The sequence below is a fragment of the Candoia aspera genome, chromosome 3 (genome assembly GCF_035149785.1).
Source record: "Candoia aspera isolate rCanAsp1 chromosome 3, rCanAsp1.hap2, whole genome shotgun sequence".
Classification (NCBI taxonomy): domain Eukaryota; kingdom Metazoa; phylum Chordata; class Lepidosauria; order Squamata; family Boidae; genus Candoia; species Candoia aspera.
In genome coordinates, this window is record NC_086155.1 from 197,807,773 (window position 1) to 197,825,143 (window position 17,371).

The 17,371-nt window shown below is 42.9% G+C and overlaps 1 protein-coding gene across 2 annotated transcripts in view; it reads right to left on the bottom strand.

The window, feature by feature from the left end:
- Positions 1-641: 641 nt before the first annotated feature.
- The window catches only part of WASHC5 (WASH complex subunit 5), a 42,826-nt gene continuing 26,096 nt past the window's right edge, over positions 642-17,371 (bottom strand). For both annotated transcript variants that reach the window (XM_063299681.1, XM_063299682.1), the window contains 10 exons: positions 16,810-16,934; positions 14,819-14,981; positions 12,834-12,936; positions 11,637-11,716; positions 9,958-10,061; positions 8,469-8,598; positions 5,779-5,875; positions 3,230-3,383; positions 2,228-2,315; positions 642-1,262 (listed from right to left, as the gene is read on the bottom strand). In XM_063299681.1, coding sequence (XP_063155751.1) covers positions 1,206-1,262; positions 2,228-2,315; positions 3,230-3,383; positions 5,779-5,875; positions 8,469-8,598; positions 9,958-10,061; positions 11,637-11,716; positions 12,834-12,936; positions 14,819-14,981; positions 16,810-16,934 — 1,101 coding nt within the window. In that variant the 3' untranslated portion in view covers positions 642-1,205. The remainder of the gene's footprint in view (positions 1,263-2,227; positions 2,316-3,229; positions 3,384-5,778; positions 5,876-8,468; positions 8,599-9,957; positions 10,062-11,636; positions 11,717-12,833; positions 12,937-14,818; positions 14,982-16,809; positions 16,935-17,371) is intronic.

The following is a 17,371-nucleotide window of genomic DNA, read 5'->3' on the forward strand; positions in this document are numbered from 1 at the left end:
GCTGCATTAAGATAATGGTAGTGCCGAAGATAAATGTTGTGTTTTTGGCAATTGTAGACATTATTTTTTTCACCAACTTGTGACCTAGCTAATTGCTATTGTTTTGTAGTCACAGTTCTTATTGATTGATTGATTGCTTAATTAAAATTTAGTTATGTAAGTTGTGGTCCCTGGTCGGAGGGGGAGAAGAAAAGTGAAGTCCCAGAGAGATGGCATCTTCACCCAAGACAGGAAGGAGGGACTCATCCACCTTTGGCCAAGCCCTCGTCTCTGGGGAAGGGCAGGGCAAAAGACCCCGACAGGTTCTCCTCCAAGGAAGGAGACGCAGATGGTGATCAGCGGAGCAGATCCGAGGACAGGAGACGAGTGGCGCTGAGCAAGCTCAGTTGTAAAATCCAACACATTCCTTTCTTTTTACTCTCTCTTGATAAGTCCGGAAACAGGGGAGGGAGACGGAGTGAAGGGGGAGGAATTTAAGCATTTAGGAGGAGAATTAGAAGGGGGAATAATCTCTGGGAGAGAGACTTAGGGGGGAACCTGACACTGGGTAAAAGCTGGGATCTGGTTGTAAATACCTATTGTCAATAATTTCACTGTATATAGTAAAAGAGTACAATGGAAGCTTGCTGAGACCAGCAGAAGAATGAGAAGGCTGCTGTAATTCCTGGCACTTTACCAGGTAACAGGAGAAAGATAGCATCACTGTCTAATGTCAGGTAACTCAGAACACAGGAGATCAGCAAACCCAGGTTCAAATATTTAGCATGCAGGCTTCATGAACAGTTTGCTAATATGCATAATGGCACTAAGTAAATAATGCACTGGGGAATTCTGGGAGTCGAAGTCCACACGTCTTAAAAGTTGCCAAGGTTGAAAACACTGAGGTAAACATTTATAATCCACTCATTTCAATGTTATTTTTTTAATTGCCTTACCAAAAAAAAGTCATTCTATATTCACATACTGTTCTCTAAGAACAGAAATGATTTTTGTAAAGGAACTGTGTATGTTACAGGTTAAGTACAAAATACACACTGCTTGAATTAAGTAATCTATTAACCCTGATGCCATGATTCCAGTTATTTTTATGAAGGATATTAATGTTCAATGATTATGCAAACTCATACATTTATAGATGCTCTTTTCCACCTTATCCCCTATTGAGGCTTATTTCTTATTTCCAGCCAGAACCAGCAGTTGAAATTTCACAGAACTGTCCGAAATTCATCAAAAATGAAATTGGGCACGTGGGCTTCAACAACCTAGGGAAAGAAAGGGCCCAACATGTTGGTTAAATGTTTCTGTAGAAACAGCTCTTTTCACTAAACATAGAGTCTAAAAATAAGGAGGATTTTAAGATCATGGCCACACACCCAAGTTTATCAAATTATTTTAAAATGTATACAGAAGTTACACAGAGAAAGGAAATTAAATTCGGTTTAATTCTAGATCCCAGGTGGGTTGGCTCCCGCTGAGAGGTAGATTAGCTGGACATGAACTGAATAGACAGCTACAGCAGATGATTGAGGGAGGGAGGAAGCAGGCTTTGTAGGCAACGAAGAAAGGGAATTGGTATTGATGATTATGCACCCAGAGGGCCAGCAACCGATAAAACACAGGGAAGTGGTGAAAGACATCAAAAATAAGAAAATGAAGTAATCGCAAGAAAAAGACTCTTTTTACTTTAAAGAGTGGAAAACCTAGATCTGCTGAGAGAAAGTGACAGGCCTTGGATGAAGCACCAAGAAGGCCTTTGAGATGTTGGCTTTCTGAAGAGAAGCACTTAGGGATGGAGTGGGAAACTGCAACCTTAGGTGGAGAAAAATAATTAAGGCATAAACTATTTTTGTTAAATCCACACTTAACTCTTTTGGTTTTGGTTAATCTCGCCACTTGCAGATCAAATTCAATTTTCCGAAAAGATGGGCCCTGTTCCAAATTAATTGTGAACTAAGTCAAAGCGTGATGTCACAGTTGGCCGTTTCTAAGCAAGTTGTGCAAAGGAAACTGCTCAACTATTCATTTATCTTACTCAGCACGAATGCCTTTTTAAACCAAGTTTACTGGGAGTGACCCCCCCAGGGATGCCTTGGTGAAAACAGCATGCTATGAGCCATGTCCTCTCTCTGAAGCAAATCTAAAGATGCTCTAAGAAACACAGGCAAAAATGCTGGATGCTTTTGTCCACTCAGCACATTGGACTCATTTTCAAAACCCTGTTACTTACCCTTCTTGGTAATTTTGTGTAACGCACATAATCTTCTAAAAAAAGCAGGGCACCCACAACATCTGCTGGCATTTCTGGGACCTTCTGGCTGTGGATAGGCACAAAACCATAACACAGAATGTTTTTATTTTGGTACATCTGTAATAGGCCAGCTATAAAAACACTTCAGTGTTGTAGGACTGCCCCCCTCCCACTGTTTATATGCTTAACATAGGTTAAAGATGGTTTAAAATGGAACTATTTTGTGTCACACCACAGCAGATGCAGCACCCAGCTGAGACCTTGGCTGGTCCCCTCAAAAGAGAAGCAGGATTAAACCTGGTTAGTACTTGAATGGGAGACAAATCTCAGGCCTTTAAACTAGACAGGAAGTAAAAAAAGAGATGATGCTGCAACACCAATCAATGACAAGATTTACACCATGTTAATATGTGGCTTGGCTTAGCATGTCATGTGAACTCAGCCAGCTGTGATTTAACTAAACCATACCTTGAGAATAATGTGTGAACTCAGCCACTGACACAGGTTCAACGTTATGTGGTGGATTATTGGTGTACAATTCTGGGCCTCTTTGGGCCACCACATTTCAAACAAGTTACAACAGAGTTGGAACAGGCTTAGAAAAGGGGCAAGGGAGCGACCAGTGATCGAACTTTCAATTTTATTTAGGGGGGAGAACCCATGGCTCTCTGAATGTTGCTAAACTACAACTTGCAGAATCCCTAATCATTAGCCAACTTGCATTGTTGCAAGCTGTAGCTTAGCAACATCTACAGGCCAGACGTTCTCCACCCTATCCAGAGCACCTCGTGTTTTCTTAGCCGTGGAGTGTAACTTGCAGCTCAGCACAGAAATCCAAATTAAAGCTTCCTGGATAATGGCTATCCAGCTTCTTTTTGAAGACATCTGGGAAAAGGGAATCCAACGCTCCTAACATATTTGGTCCTGCTGTTGTGTTGCTAACGCGAGGCAGCAAGGGCTTGGTGAAGGAGAGGGTGGTACCTGGTGCACTGTTCCATTGTGGAGCGAACAAACTGGCCGATCAGACCCAGAAACTGTTCAGTGTAGCGCGAATGAAACTGCTTCAGCAAGGTCAGGACTCCAAGCACCAGAGGTGGCCAGTCAATGGGATCTGCTGGTTTTCGACACACCATCCCTGCAGGAAAGCAAAATCCAACTCAATACGTTTCTTCATAGTTTGGGGGCTGGTGCATGAGAAGAGATTGCTGGGTGGCAGCAATTCAGAACAGAATTCTATGGAAAATTCCAGTTTCATGCTGGCCTCTGTGGCTTGGGAATAAGTGAAGGATTTTCTCTGCAGCACTAACCCTGGAATATAGTCCATCTTAACATTTGCAAGCTGTGCTCAAGGAACAGTTCATTGCTCAGAGATGGCCACCCCAAAAATGGAATTTAAACAGAGCTTGTACATGAAACTGTCTTTTGCCCATCAGCATGCATGTGTCTGTGTGTGTCTGTCTGTGTGTATGTATTTAAAAATCATTAAACAAGCAAATATTTTGAACTTAGGAAGGAAGTTAATAAGAAAGGGTTGTTTCTGATACTACTTCATCAACTTGCAAAATGCCACCTTAGTATTAAGCAAAGAGCTACAGTATTAGAGTTTGTGGCAGGAGGTTGTAAACTGCCCATCATTATAATGAACCAGGTGTCTCAACAGAGTGTCATCCAGAAAACCATAAGACATTCCCCTCCTCCCCACAACATCAGTTGCTAAAACTGAGCCCTATGATGACATCTGTGTTGGTAGATTTCAGCACTTGTTGAAAAGCTAAGATGTTGCTGCTGGTTTGTCCCAAAATTTGCAACCATTTGGTTCCAAAACCATCATGTTGGCCTTTCCACCACTCATCCCTGGAGAGTGTTGGGTATGTGCTGAATCTATGCTCCTCTCAAGAGTTCAAAATGTTGTCTCATCATCTGAACATTCCTGTTAACACCCAACCCTCTGATGCTATCACTCAAATGGTGTTACATCTTCAAGACATCCTGTTGCAGCACAGCGATCTGCTGGGGAAAGTCATGCCTATGAATGTGCACGGGATTCCACCCATGCAAAAGTTTTGTATTATTAGAGTTTGTACTCATGTGGAAGCCTATGCAGGCACACATGTCAGTGGGAAGGCTTTCTCCCTGTAGATACTCCCTTGAACAGTGCCTAGCATTAATCTATTCAAAGCTGGAAGGAAATAAATACAACTGAATGGAGCATTTCCTTTGCCCTATTGTTACCGCTGGAGAAATTTCAGAGAATCCCATACAGACTTTCTAAAACTCACTTGGCCAGAGATGAAAAAAGAAGCGTTCAGGAATTTAATTCCCTGAATCATTTTACCTTCAAACTGGCTTCATATTTCAAGATGAAACTATTGCCAGATTCCAATCTACATGATTATCCCTTCTAATATATCCCTTTGCCAATATATTTAAATTTTCAACTCATAATAAGCTCAGCCTAGCAAAAGTAAACTCTTGGATAGCCACCACACTGAGATTCATGTTCAATAGCATGCGTATGCCTCAATATTTTTCCTGCCTGTATCATATCTCTTACAGTCTCTTTTCAGACATATTAAATGCATGGGGCGCATCAAAAGATACCCACTTTGGAGGAAGGTATATGATTTTGGATCTGGGAAATCTTGGCTACGGGTAATCCTTGATTTATGAGCGTTTAACACAGTCTGAAGTTACGATGGCCTCAGAATGGGTGCTTTATGGCCTGTAAAGCACTTCTGAGTGTTGCAAAACATCATACCAACCCCCCATGGTCACATGATAGCATTTTGGGTGTTTGGCAACCAACCTGCATTTATGACTGGTTTCAGTGCCCCGCAGTCACATGATCACGTTTTGGAATGTTTTTTTGCCATTTTCTGGCAAAAAAGCCCATTGGGAAAGCTGGATTCGCTTAAGAAAAGCTGTAAAAATGGTTGTAAAATCGGGTCTGGTCATGTGATGACTCAACTTACAACTGCAATGACTTACAATGGAAATTCTGGTCCCAATTGTGGTCATAAGTTGAGGACTACCTGTACTGAGAAGTGAGCATGGTGGAAGGTTGAAACATCTCTTCCACTGTTGTTTCTTAGGTTCCCAGACCCATTTGTGTTGTGGAAGTGTATTACTGGAACAAATCATAAATCAATAAATCTCAAAATATAATGCATAACCCAAGGAGAGGTAAATCTTCATAGTCATTCAAATTGTACATCCAAATCTATACATCCCAGTCAGGGTTCCTCTATTTTGCTCTAAAATTCCCACTATCTTTGATCACTGGTCATGGTCATCAGAGCTCATAGGAATTACAGGACAAATCTGGAACAATTAAGATCAGGGAAGGCTGGTAAACAAACAGGTATATTGTAACTCTGTGCAATTCTTTCACAATCTAATTTCTGGAGAAAAGGAATCAGGGACAAATATACCTGCAAAGAAATTTGATTGCTGGTAATTTTGCTAAAGTTAAAACACTTTTCTGATTAACCGTGCTTAAAGATAAAGGATACAGAAGAATTATACTATACCTAAGTTTTTACTGTACTGAAGTTTTGGCAACTGGGAAATCAGAAACAGAAAATTCACGATGGGGAAATACGGCAACCGCTTTGTTGTAACATAAATCTGGGAAAGAACATTTTGGAGGAAAGAATGTATTAATTAATTTATTGTTTTTTTTAAAAAATCCAGATTATTTTATAATCACATTTTTGGACAGCAAAGCAATGAAATTCATATAACATTTTAAAAAAAATCTCTTAAAAGAACAGAAGAAAAAGAGATAGTGCTGTGCTAAATCAATTAAAAGAAAGAACGGAGGGAGAAAAAATAATCCACTGAGCAAAAGAAAATAACGGGGTAGTTTTACAGTTGAGAAACTAGACAGACACTCAAGTTGAGGATCAGGGAACTTTTTCTGAAGATGCTGTTTAAGGGGCCATCACTGAAGAAGCCCTTCTACCCACAGCCCTTCTACCTACTTCTCTAGTTGTTTGATGGGGCTTTTGAAATAAATCCTGAAATGATAAGGACAAACACATTATCTATTTTTGTTTCATCTCCTGGATTGCTGGCTCATTGATCAGAAGATGGTGAAGCCTTCAGCTTGCAAAGGACGGAAAATCTTGTCTTAAATTATTCTCATGAAAAGCTGCTTCGTACAGGTCAGTTCCTCACCTACCCTTCTTGGTCACTGGCAACAACAGAAGCAACTGTCAAGCCCACATAGCTGCCAACTCAAGAAGTGAGAGCCACATGGGTTTCAGAAGGTCCCCCTTAATGCTAGTCAGGAATGAAAACATAACCTTGAGAACTATAAGAGTAAATTCCTATAAGAAGAAAACCTGTAGCAAGCCAATTAAGGCGGAGTCTCTTTGAAGCTGATGGTTTCTCAAAGGCTTTTGATATCATCAACTATGGTTATCTTTTGGGCTTGCCTGCAGGAGTTGGGAGTGGGAGCAATGGGCTGAGCGGTTCTCCTCCTTTCGCTGTGGTGGGTGCAATCAGTGTTGACAGGAGGGGAAAGATTGAGTCCAAAGCTGCTAGTGTGCGGGGTAGTTCAAGGCTCTATACTCTTGTTCTTCTGTTTAACATCAACATGGTTTAGGGTCGTGTATCATCACCATGCAGATGATACCCAGTTATACATCTTAACCCCAGACTAACCAGGCGATGCTGTCAAAGTCTTCTCCAAGTGTCTGAAGGCTGTGGGAGACTGGATGGGGAGTTCTAAACATAATCCTGACAAAACCAATGGGATGTAGGTGTTTTGACACCCTGGCACAGAGACGTTTCATCTTTAGTCCTGAATAGGGTTACACTGCCCCTTCGGGAGAGGTGTGCAGCTTGAAGATCTGGGACTCACAGTTCCTGCTTGAGGAGCAGGTGACATCTGTTTCAAAGGCCTTTGCACAAGCCCATCCTGTGCACTAATTGTGTCCTTATCTGGACTGAGAGGCCTTTCAGATAGTCATTCGGGCTTTGGTCACCTTGTGTGTGGACTATTGCAATGTGCTCTACATAAGGCTGCCCTAGAAAACCACTTGGAAGCTGCAGCTAGTCCAGAATGCCACAATTATGGGTGTGCCTTCTCTGGGTCTGTAATGCCTTTGTTCCATGAGCTGCACTAGTTACCAGTAGGCTTCCAGGTGCAATTCCAAGTGCTAGTTATCTACGAAGCTTACATGGCATAGGGCTTAGCTGCTGAAAGGACCATCTGTCTTCTGTGGTTTTTGCTCAGCCCACACTGTCAGGCAGAATTGGCATATTCCAGGTGCCATCCCTTAAGCAGGGTCATCTGACAGGACCTAAGAAGTGTGCCTTGTCTGTTGCAGCACCTGCCTTCTGGAACACTACCCACTGAGATACATCTGGCCCTTACCATGGCCATGTTTAAAAGAGCCCTGAAAACCTGGCTTTTCCCCCAGCCCTTGGGTTAGAGTGGGTAACAGGTCCTGTGTGTTGGATTGTTTCTGAATGGTGTGTTCTTCTGGATGTTGGGTTTTTAATTGTACTTTATGACTCCTTTGATTCTATACAGATAGTTCTCAACTTACGACCATTCATTTAGTGACCATTCAAAGTTACAATGGGGCTGAAAAAAGTGACTTGTGTCCAGTCCTCGCACTTACAACCATTGCAGTGTCTCCACAGTCATGTGATCAAAATTCAGGTGCTTGGCAACCAGCATGTATTTATGATGGTTGCAGCATCCCAGGGTCATGTGATTGCCATTTGCAACCTTCCTAGCTGTCTTCCGACAAGCAAAATCAATGGGGGAAGCCAGATTTGCTTAAGGACTGCTGCAAAAAATGTCGTAAGATCAGGTGTGGCCACATATGCCTTGCTTAACGACTGTACCACTTAACAGTGAATTTTCTGGCCCGTATTGTGGTCATAAGTTGAGGACTACCTGTACTGTCCAGAGTCATTGTACGGTTGGGTGACCTTATAAATTTAGTTGAATGAATGAATGAATGAATGAATGAATGGTTTTCTGCCCACCGCCCCATCTGAGCTGTGCTGCCTCTTCTTACAAGAAACAAATTCCTTCCCTGCCTGCTTCCCACAATCTCTCACAGGAGTTAAAAATAGAGTTGAGGCTTCTCAATACAGATGGCATCTCTTAGGCCATGCTGATTAGAGATGCCAGCGGTTGATCCAACACACTGGGATGGTATGAAAGGCTGAGGGAGCTTAAAAAGGAAAATGGTCTCACCTTATTCAATGGATTATGGATGCCAGCAGCTTCCAGGTAAGCAGTAATTTCATACAGGAGGGTGTTATCTTCTTTGGGGCAAGGTAAAGAAGGGTCCTGATAATGGGCCTCTATGTCAGCAAGGATTGCTCTACAAAGGCAAAAGAACATCAGAACAGCTTTACTGAATAAGGCCAAAGGCCAACCTATTTCTTTATTCTATGTCTCACAGAGGCAAGGATGCATTTGAGAAGCTCAAACATTGGGAGGACAGCAAGCCCCCTCTTCTATTTTCCCCCAGCAGCTGGTACTTAAGGATACGTAGCTGTGATTCTGGAGCTCAGAAAGGGTCAGTGAGACTAGCAGCCGTTCAGACTTGATCCTCCACAAATGGGTCTAGACTTCTTTTAAACCTAAACTGATGGCCATGACTACGATTAATGGCAGTGAATTTCACAGTAAATATGCGTGGTGTAAAGAAATACTTCCTTTTATTGGCCCTGAATCTCTGTATCTGGTTTTAGTAGATAACAGCATTCTAATGTTGTAAAAGAAGGAGAAAAGAGACATCCCATCCACATTTTCCATATACATTTATATACCCTTATCATGTCTCCCCTTACTTACCTTTGCTATAAGCTAAAAACCCTAAAATGTACGGAAGATTTGGAATGCTAAGTTTGGAAGTTAAAGAGTCTCAGGAATAACTGGAAAAGCTGGTGCACAAAACAAAGCAGGAGCCAGAATTACAGAGTTGTGCCAAGGAAATTCAAGTATTTTCTTCCAACAGCCTAAAAAAGTGAGTCTACACGTGGACATCACCCAGATGACAATGCTGACATTAAACTGATTATATCCTCTGCAAGCAAAAACAGAAAAGCTCTGTTTGGTTAGAAAAACAAGACCTAGTGCTGACTGCAGTTCAGATCATTAACTCTTTCTTGCAAAATTATAACTTAAAAAAAAACAAATAAAAACAATCAAGCCAACAAGACAATCTTCCTTAACAATCTTCCATATTATTATGCAATGAAGGTGAAGAACAGACTTAATGGATTGGATTGGATAAGTAGATTGCTTGAAGCACTATGGACTGAAATTCATGACATCTGTGAAGATGTCACAAACAAACAAAAAAGGGAATTGGGAATACTTAGCTTGGATGAACATAAATCTGGGAAAGATTTCAGGAGGATTCCAAAACTTGGGACAAATATTGCTTCCAGCTACCATGATCCACAAATGACTAGAGAATAATTTCCCAATATTCTTGTGTTCCCTGCAACCTATTTTTGAAACCATGGCTCGCCTCAAATTTGCTGAGCATGCTGAGTTGAGACTGAATGTCTCAAATTGCAGATGTTCCCTTTTGATTACGTTGTTATTGCAGATGTTCCCCTTTGAGAAGTTGTTATCACTGTTGTTGCCATCCCAGGATATGAGAAGTCACTATTATCATTGTCGCCATCCCAGTGACACAAGCCAATTCTCGAGAAGCTTTGAGTCTTACTTGTTAAGGTTCTCCAGTGCAGCTGCTAAGTGCTTGGAGTCAAATCTGCAGGAATAGTTAAGTTCATTGCCTATCTGGCGTCTTAAAATCTGCATCTGGCCAACCTAGGGAGGAGATGTCAAGAATTAAAAGATTAAAAAAAAATGAAAATGAATGATTAGGAATAAATACAATTTATTGCCTAAACCATCCTGTTTTTTTTAATGGGCACGGATGACCACCAATTAAAATTACCATTATAGCCTGATGCAGGTTTTCCCAATTTAGCACATCCCAGATGTTGATGTTGAAATTGATCCTACAACTTCCAGAATCCCCCGTCGGTATGGGCAGCACAGTCCTAATTCATCTGAAAAAGGGTAATGTACGAAAGACTGTCCTAGTCCTTTGCACTACTATTTAGAAGACCCAACGGACTTCTATGAGAATTTCTCCCAAGAAAATATGCGCCTTGTCTCATGTAAGGAGTGTGTGGGATTCTGACATTAAAGGTGCACCAGCTAATTGAGCTGCTTCTATGGCAACCAAGACTTCAGGTTTTACCCTCCTGGCAAAGATCAACATTTATGTTGTATTTTATTCACTTACTTGTATGTCTTTCCAATTTCCCAATCTAGCCCAAGGCCTGGGATTTCCTGATAGCCTCCCATCCAAGAATTAACAAGGCCCAGCTCTGCTTAGCTTTTTCAAGATTGGCATGGTAGACTAGGTGCTGCCTAGCTAACATTATTTTGTTTCAATTATTTATTATTTTATTTTCAGTGCTTATCCACTGCATATTTATTTATGTACACAATATTTATGCTGTCCTGATCAATCAACATTGGAGCAATTTATAACAAAAACGTAAAATAATTCATAAATAAATACACAAGGTCCCCAAACCAGCATCACTAACTGAAAAAATGGGTACTCAGGCACCAACTCAAATCAAATGCCTGCTTAATGCCATGTAGAGTCTTCAGAGGTTTCTGGAAGACCAAGAGCAAAAAGTGCCGATCTTATCTCTGGGATCAGCCTGCTCCACAATATCACAGTAACTGCAGAAAAGACCTGCCTTCTGGCTCATATTGTTTTCACCCAATGTATCTGAGGGACCTTGGGCCTGCTCCAAACAAAGGCAGAGAAACATCTTTAAATTATCTCCAGAATGCAGGAAGATCCATCTTCCCTTGGCATTAAACAAATCATCAGATACCACTATGGGAACCTCTCTGCCCCACTAGGGCATAGTGTAGGGTTATGAGATTGGGGGTTCTAAGAAGACATGCAAGTCTCATCTGCAACCTTCTTATGGACCTGGTTGCTGAAAGAGATCTTCTCATTTAAGATGAAGAATAAGGGACCTGTGGCTTATAATTTAGAGGCTGCCTGACTCTCAGTGACTCTGGGTAGCTTACACTTTAAAAGCAAGAAACAATAAAAGTTAAGAAACAGATCGTGGATGTCCAGAAGAGAAAATCAGACATGCCAACAAGAAGCAACCTGCAGGGCTCAGCAACCATCCCACCCCAAAGACTGTGAGGACATCCAGGTTTTCAGAGGCTTTCAGATCATCCTCAAGGTGAGAGCCCTCTGGATCTCTGTTGGTAAGCTGCAGCTCCCAGCTTCCCTCAGTTCACCCACATCTGGAGCGTCACCAGATGTTCCCTACCCCCTGACTGATATAACCAAAGTACCTTCATAATTGTGTCCAGGTAAGCAGCCCAGATCTTCTGTGTTTTGGTAACTGCTGTAGAGTACACCTTATTACAATTGGCTGCAACAGAACATTGAGGGGAAAAAGAGTTTCAGAAGTGACCTTCTTACCCCTCCCTCCATGATTATCATCCTGTTTCCACCAGCCCACGAAAAGAGTTTCGAGGAAATAGATGCATGCTGCCAGATCTGAAGACAGGAAGCACAAACCCTTTGTGGTTTCTGTCCCTTGTGTGTGTCACATCATGCCCATGGCTACCCAGTCTTTAAAATGGAAGGAGGAAGGAGGAAGACTTGCAGCCCCAGGCCCTAATTCAAAGTCCTGAAACTTCAGAGGCTTGCCTTATACTAAGCCAGACTCTTGGTCCATCCACCCAATACTGCTGAAGCTGACAGCTCACTCTGGGGCAGATCTGGAGACACCAGGGACTGAATTTGGCACCTTTCTCCTGCAAAATGCGTGCTCTAGCCCTGAGCTACAATAACTCCTTCAGACTTCTGGCATTTATTTTTACTTTTTCATTTATTTTTTCAATTTGTATGGCTGCCCATCTCATCTAAATGACTCTGGGTGGCTCACAACAGGTAAAAAACAATCCAATAAAAAATAAGTTGAAAACCAATATACAAACATATAAAAACCATCCATAATCAATTTTAATAAACCGAAAACCATGATCAGCAGCAGAATTCATCCTATATCAGCTCAACACAGCCATTGTAAGATCTCCCCACCATTGCCAGACCCCCAGGCATGGCAGCAGAACGGTGTCTGCAGGGACTTCCTAAAGGCTGGGAGGGTCGGGACCAAACTAGGGTCCAGGGGGATGATGTTCCATAGGGTGGGCGCCACGGCAGAAAAGACTCTCTTCCTGGCTCTCACCAGATGACACTCTTCCATAGATGGGACCCATAATGTGCCTCTCCTGCCGGTTCCCAGAAGTCTATTATGTAAGGGCAGAAAGAGAAAGAAGGTGGTAACTGGCAGGGCAGGAGATTACTCCCAAGAGAAGTGACTTTTGACTGAGAATGCACATTCATTTTCCAAATTTTACCTGTTACCACAACTGGCTCACTCCAGCAGGGGTAACCAACCTACAAGCTTCCTGAAAGCCATTCAAATCCTCACCTTTAGAGATGCCATTTTCTAGCCCAGGATTCTGCTTTAAGGATCTTACCTACAAGTCCTTTCAGGGGGCTGACACTCCTCATGAGAGATTTCAATGCTTCATGGACCCCTTTATCATGCAGCACTGTTTTCTGAAACATGAGGAGGAAATTCTGGAAAGAAAAGAAACATGTTTGAGGATGATCTGCAGAAAACTCTATTGCTGCACACATATTGTGTTTTATATGGCCTAACAGAATGAATAATTTAGAATGGAACCAAGGATTTTGTTTACAGCAGTGTCTTTCAACCTTGGCAACATTAAGATGTGTGGACTTCAACTCCCAGAATCCCCCAGCCAGCATTCTTCTTAAACTCTGGACAACTTCAGACACATTATGTGAAGACCTAGCTCTCTGGAGAAGGCTCTGATGCTGGGAAATGTGGAAGGAAAGAGAAGAAGAGGACAACCAGCAGCAAGGTGGCCAGACTCCATTACAGTAGCAATGAATGCACCATTGGGAGACTTGAAAGAACAGGTTAGGGATAGATCGTCATGGAGGAAGTCTGTCTAGGTCAGTGTTTCTCAACTTTAGCAATTTGAAGATGAGTGGACTTCAACTCCCAGAATTCCCCAGCCAGCATGCAGGCCCACAACTAGGGTCTGTGTCACCCGCGGCAAACATGGATTCCGTGCCCCCCCCGGTTGGCGATGGAGGTGTTAGCAAGTTTTATTATTTTATTATACATTAAATTAATAAAACTGATTTTAAATCAGTTTGTAATTTTCTTAAATTTAACAACTTAAGCTACATTTTGCCCCCCCCCCCCACGTGCAGCGCCCGGGGCACACGCCCTGCTTGCACCCCGCTAGTTGCGGCCCTGCCAGCATGGCTGGCTGGTTGGCAAACTCTGAGAGTTGAAGTCCACACGTCTTCAACTTGCCAAGGTTGAGAAACACTGATCTATGTGGTTGCTAGCAGCCGAAAATGACTTAATGGCACATAATCAGTCAATCGATCAATCAATTTTGGTGCTTCCAAATTGGGAGGGTGCCCTCTAGTGAGTGCAAAACGAAGGCTTTTTGTGGGCCCTGAGATGCAGTTTTGCACTCTTGCTTTAGCGTGTTCTGTGAGCAGGTCAGAGTTGCCAGCTGCTGGGAAAGAAAAATTGAGAATGTTTCTTACGTTGCCCTGAGCTTCTGGGAGAAAACCAGGACATAAACAAATAAATCCCCATTCACCCCACCAGCATGGCCATTAGCTATGCTGGTTGGGGTTATGGGGGTTGTAATCCCTCATGTCTGGAGGTGTCAGCCCTTCGAGTTACAGTAACAGAATCTTGCAAGTCTGAATGCCCTTCTCCCCTCCTTTACTTTTACTTTCCTGAAAACTAGGGTGGGCCCCTTCTGAGACACTTCCCACACCCTTTTCCTTCCGTGGGATGAGATACTTTTTGTGTGACAGCTGTCTAGGTTGCAGCTCATCACCATCTTTCAAGGTTACAGGTAGTCCTCACTTAACAACAGTAACTGGGACCAGAATTTCCATCGCTAAGTGATGTGGTCATAAAGCATGATGTCATGTGACTGCACCGCTTTGCAATGGCAGTCCCCGGTTACTGTTGTGAAGCGAATCACCGAGGGTCGTTAAGCGAGGACCTCATGTGACCATGACTTCTGGCCGGCTCCCCCATTGACTTTGCTTGTGGGAAGCTGACAGGGAAAGACTGCAAATCACGATCAAGTGACCACGGGATGCTGAGACCACCGGAAATGCGGGCCAGTTGCTGTGTGCCCAGATTGCGATCACATGACTGCAGGGATGCTGCAAAGGCTATAAGTACGAGGACTGGTCATAAGTCCCTCTTGCTGAGCGCCATCATAAGTTTAACGGTTGCTGAGCGAGCGGTTGTTAACTGAGGACCACCTGTATTTTCACAGACCATTACAGGAAGCTAAAGGAGCTAAGACAGGACCCCTGGAAATTTCTTAGTCCAGGAGGACTGGTTTTATGATCATCTGGCTGAGCTGGAGCTGGCCCGGGGCCTGGTTACCTGGAGCTCTTTCACAATCATGAAGCAAAGAAGACGGTCCAGCCCGTTGAGACCAAACGTGCCCAAGGTGTCCTGGATCTCGGCAAACAAGCGACTGCTGGAGACTTCCTGGTGAGTTCTCATATCGTACCAGGTGTTAAGTTGGTCAATATAGCAGGCAGACCTGATGGGAAAGAGATAAAAAGGTAAAAATATCAGCAGCCATCACTGAAGGAAGGATCTTATCTGTGAGAAAGCTGGCAAGCGTGAACCATCTAGAAGCAAGCAGGTTTTGATTAAAGTTGGCCAAAGAACAAATGGGAGGATCTGCAATAGTACGATGCATAATCATTAAAATACTTAATTTTACAGATTATCAGGGTCAGTTCTGGGCTAAAACTTTGGCAGGGCTGGGCTGAGATGCAATTATGAACTCGTGACTAGGCCAGGCAGTCCCCAGGAGTCAAGACTGACTTGAAGGCACCCCAAAAAAAGAGCACAGGATAAGCCAGCATTTTTTTAAAATCCTGGTTTGTCCGGAATGAGCCGGCAGGAGGGTAGACTGTTTAAATGGCCACTTTCATTTAGGTTGAACCAAAGGGTAAGAACTGGGTGAAATAAATTGAAGAAACCAACTTGGAAGTCATTGTTGTAGTCTGTTTAGCAATGTGTACAAAGCAGAACACTGGCAAAAAGAAATCTATCTATCTATCTATCTATCTATCTATCTATCTATCTATCTATCTATCTATCTATCTATCTAGTCAATTTATATGGCCGCCTGTCTCAATCAATGATTCTGGACAGCTAACAATATTAAAAACAAATAAAAACAAATATGAAAAATAAAAATAAAATAAAAATAAAAATAAAAATCCTGGTTTCTGTCTCTTGCTTCCAGGAGAACGTGTCAGGGACTGTGACTCACAGATAGGGAGGAACAGAGATTTTTTCATTTGTATGACTGCTCCCACTGGCAGGAGTCAAATGAGTGATTAAGATGCATGAGAGCAGGACTGCAAGAAGCCAGAATGCTTTTTCTGAGCTGCTGTGAAGTACAAGATGTCTGCCTATGTGTTTTGTAAAAATTCTATAGAATTTGTCCTCTTCTCTGGCCAGTTTGGTCTAGTGGTTAAGGCAACGGGCTAGAAACCAGGAGACGGTGAGTTCTAGTCACACCTTAGGCATGAAAGCCGGCTGGGTGACCTTGGGCCAGTCCCTCTCTCTCAGCCCACGAGCCAATCAGGCGTAGTAGGAGAGCTCTAGTCCCGCCTTAGGCATGAAAGCCAGCTGGGTGACCTTGGGCCGGTCCCTCTCTCTCAGCCCTAGAGCCAATCAGACATGGTGTGAGAGTTCTAGTCCCGCCTTAGGCGTTAAAGCCGGCTGGGTGACCTTGGGCCAGTCCCTCTCTCTCAGCCCAACCCACCTCACAGGGTTGTTGTTGTGGGGAAAATAGGAGGAGGAAGGAGTATTAGGTATGTTCCCTGCCTTGGTTTATTTATAAAAATAATAAAGGCGGGATAAAAAATCTAAACCCCCCTCAGAAGGCTATGTAAGAGAGAAACTGGCTTACCCATTCAGAATGTGGGCAGAAAACATTGCTTTAGTTGCCATGATATATTAAATCTAGTAATATTAACTATTTGTTTGGGATCATCTTGGAGAAGGAGTTCTAGGCCTTCCTTAGGCATGAAAACTGGCTGGGTGACTTTGGGCCAGCCACTCTCTCTCAGCCTAGCCCACTTCACAGGGTTGTTGTTGTGGAGAAAATAGGAGGCAGGAGAATTAGGCGGGTTCACTGCAAAGGGGAAATGAGGAGGAGGAGGAGGAGGAAGGAGGAGGAGGAAGAGGAAGGAGGGAGGAGGTTCTTTTTTTGAAAGACCCAGCACTCTTAAGATGATAGAGAACCCGTAAAAGAGATGAGGTGGCAGGAATTTTATGAAACTTTTGTGACATATACTCATGTCCTGCCCATTTTCTATGGGAATATACAAATTATGGAGTCCGCTTACTTTGGGTCAGTGATTCTTAGAATTTCTCGGCAGAGGCGACCAATAAAAGTAACAGATTCATCTGTGGGTGCAAATTTGGGTATTGGAATATGCGTGGATTGGTAGATGCTTTGCCAGTCTTGAATCTGAAAGACATGCACAGTGAAATCATCCTGAGCTATCTCGACCACATGGAATTGCTTTTGTTTCCAAACAATCCGGCTGTCTTCAAGACTACAGTACCCTATTGTTGTCTGTCTGCAGCACTGGCTTCAGAGTTCTTGACGGCCACTCTCAGTCTGTCCACATCATCTATCTAGCAACAGTGTTTCTCAGCCTTGGCCACTTTAAGACGTGTGGACCAACTCTCAGAATTCCCCAGCCAGCCATGCTTTCTCATGCTCTGGCTGCTTGAACTACAGCTGATGTCACAGGCATTTGTTCCTAACCATGACGATGACAATGACAATAACAATTCCTTAAAGTTGTATGCCGCCTGACTCTCAACGACTCTGGGTGTCTCAGAACAATCAAAGAAATTACAATAAAATCTATAAAACATAAAAAATGTAGATAAAAGATG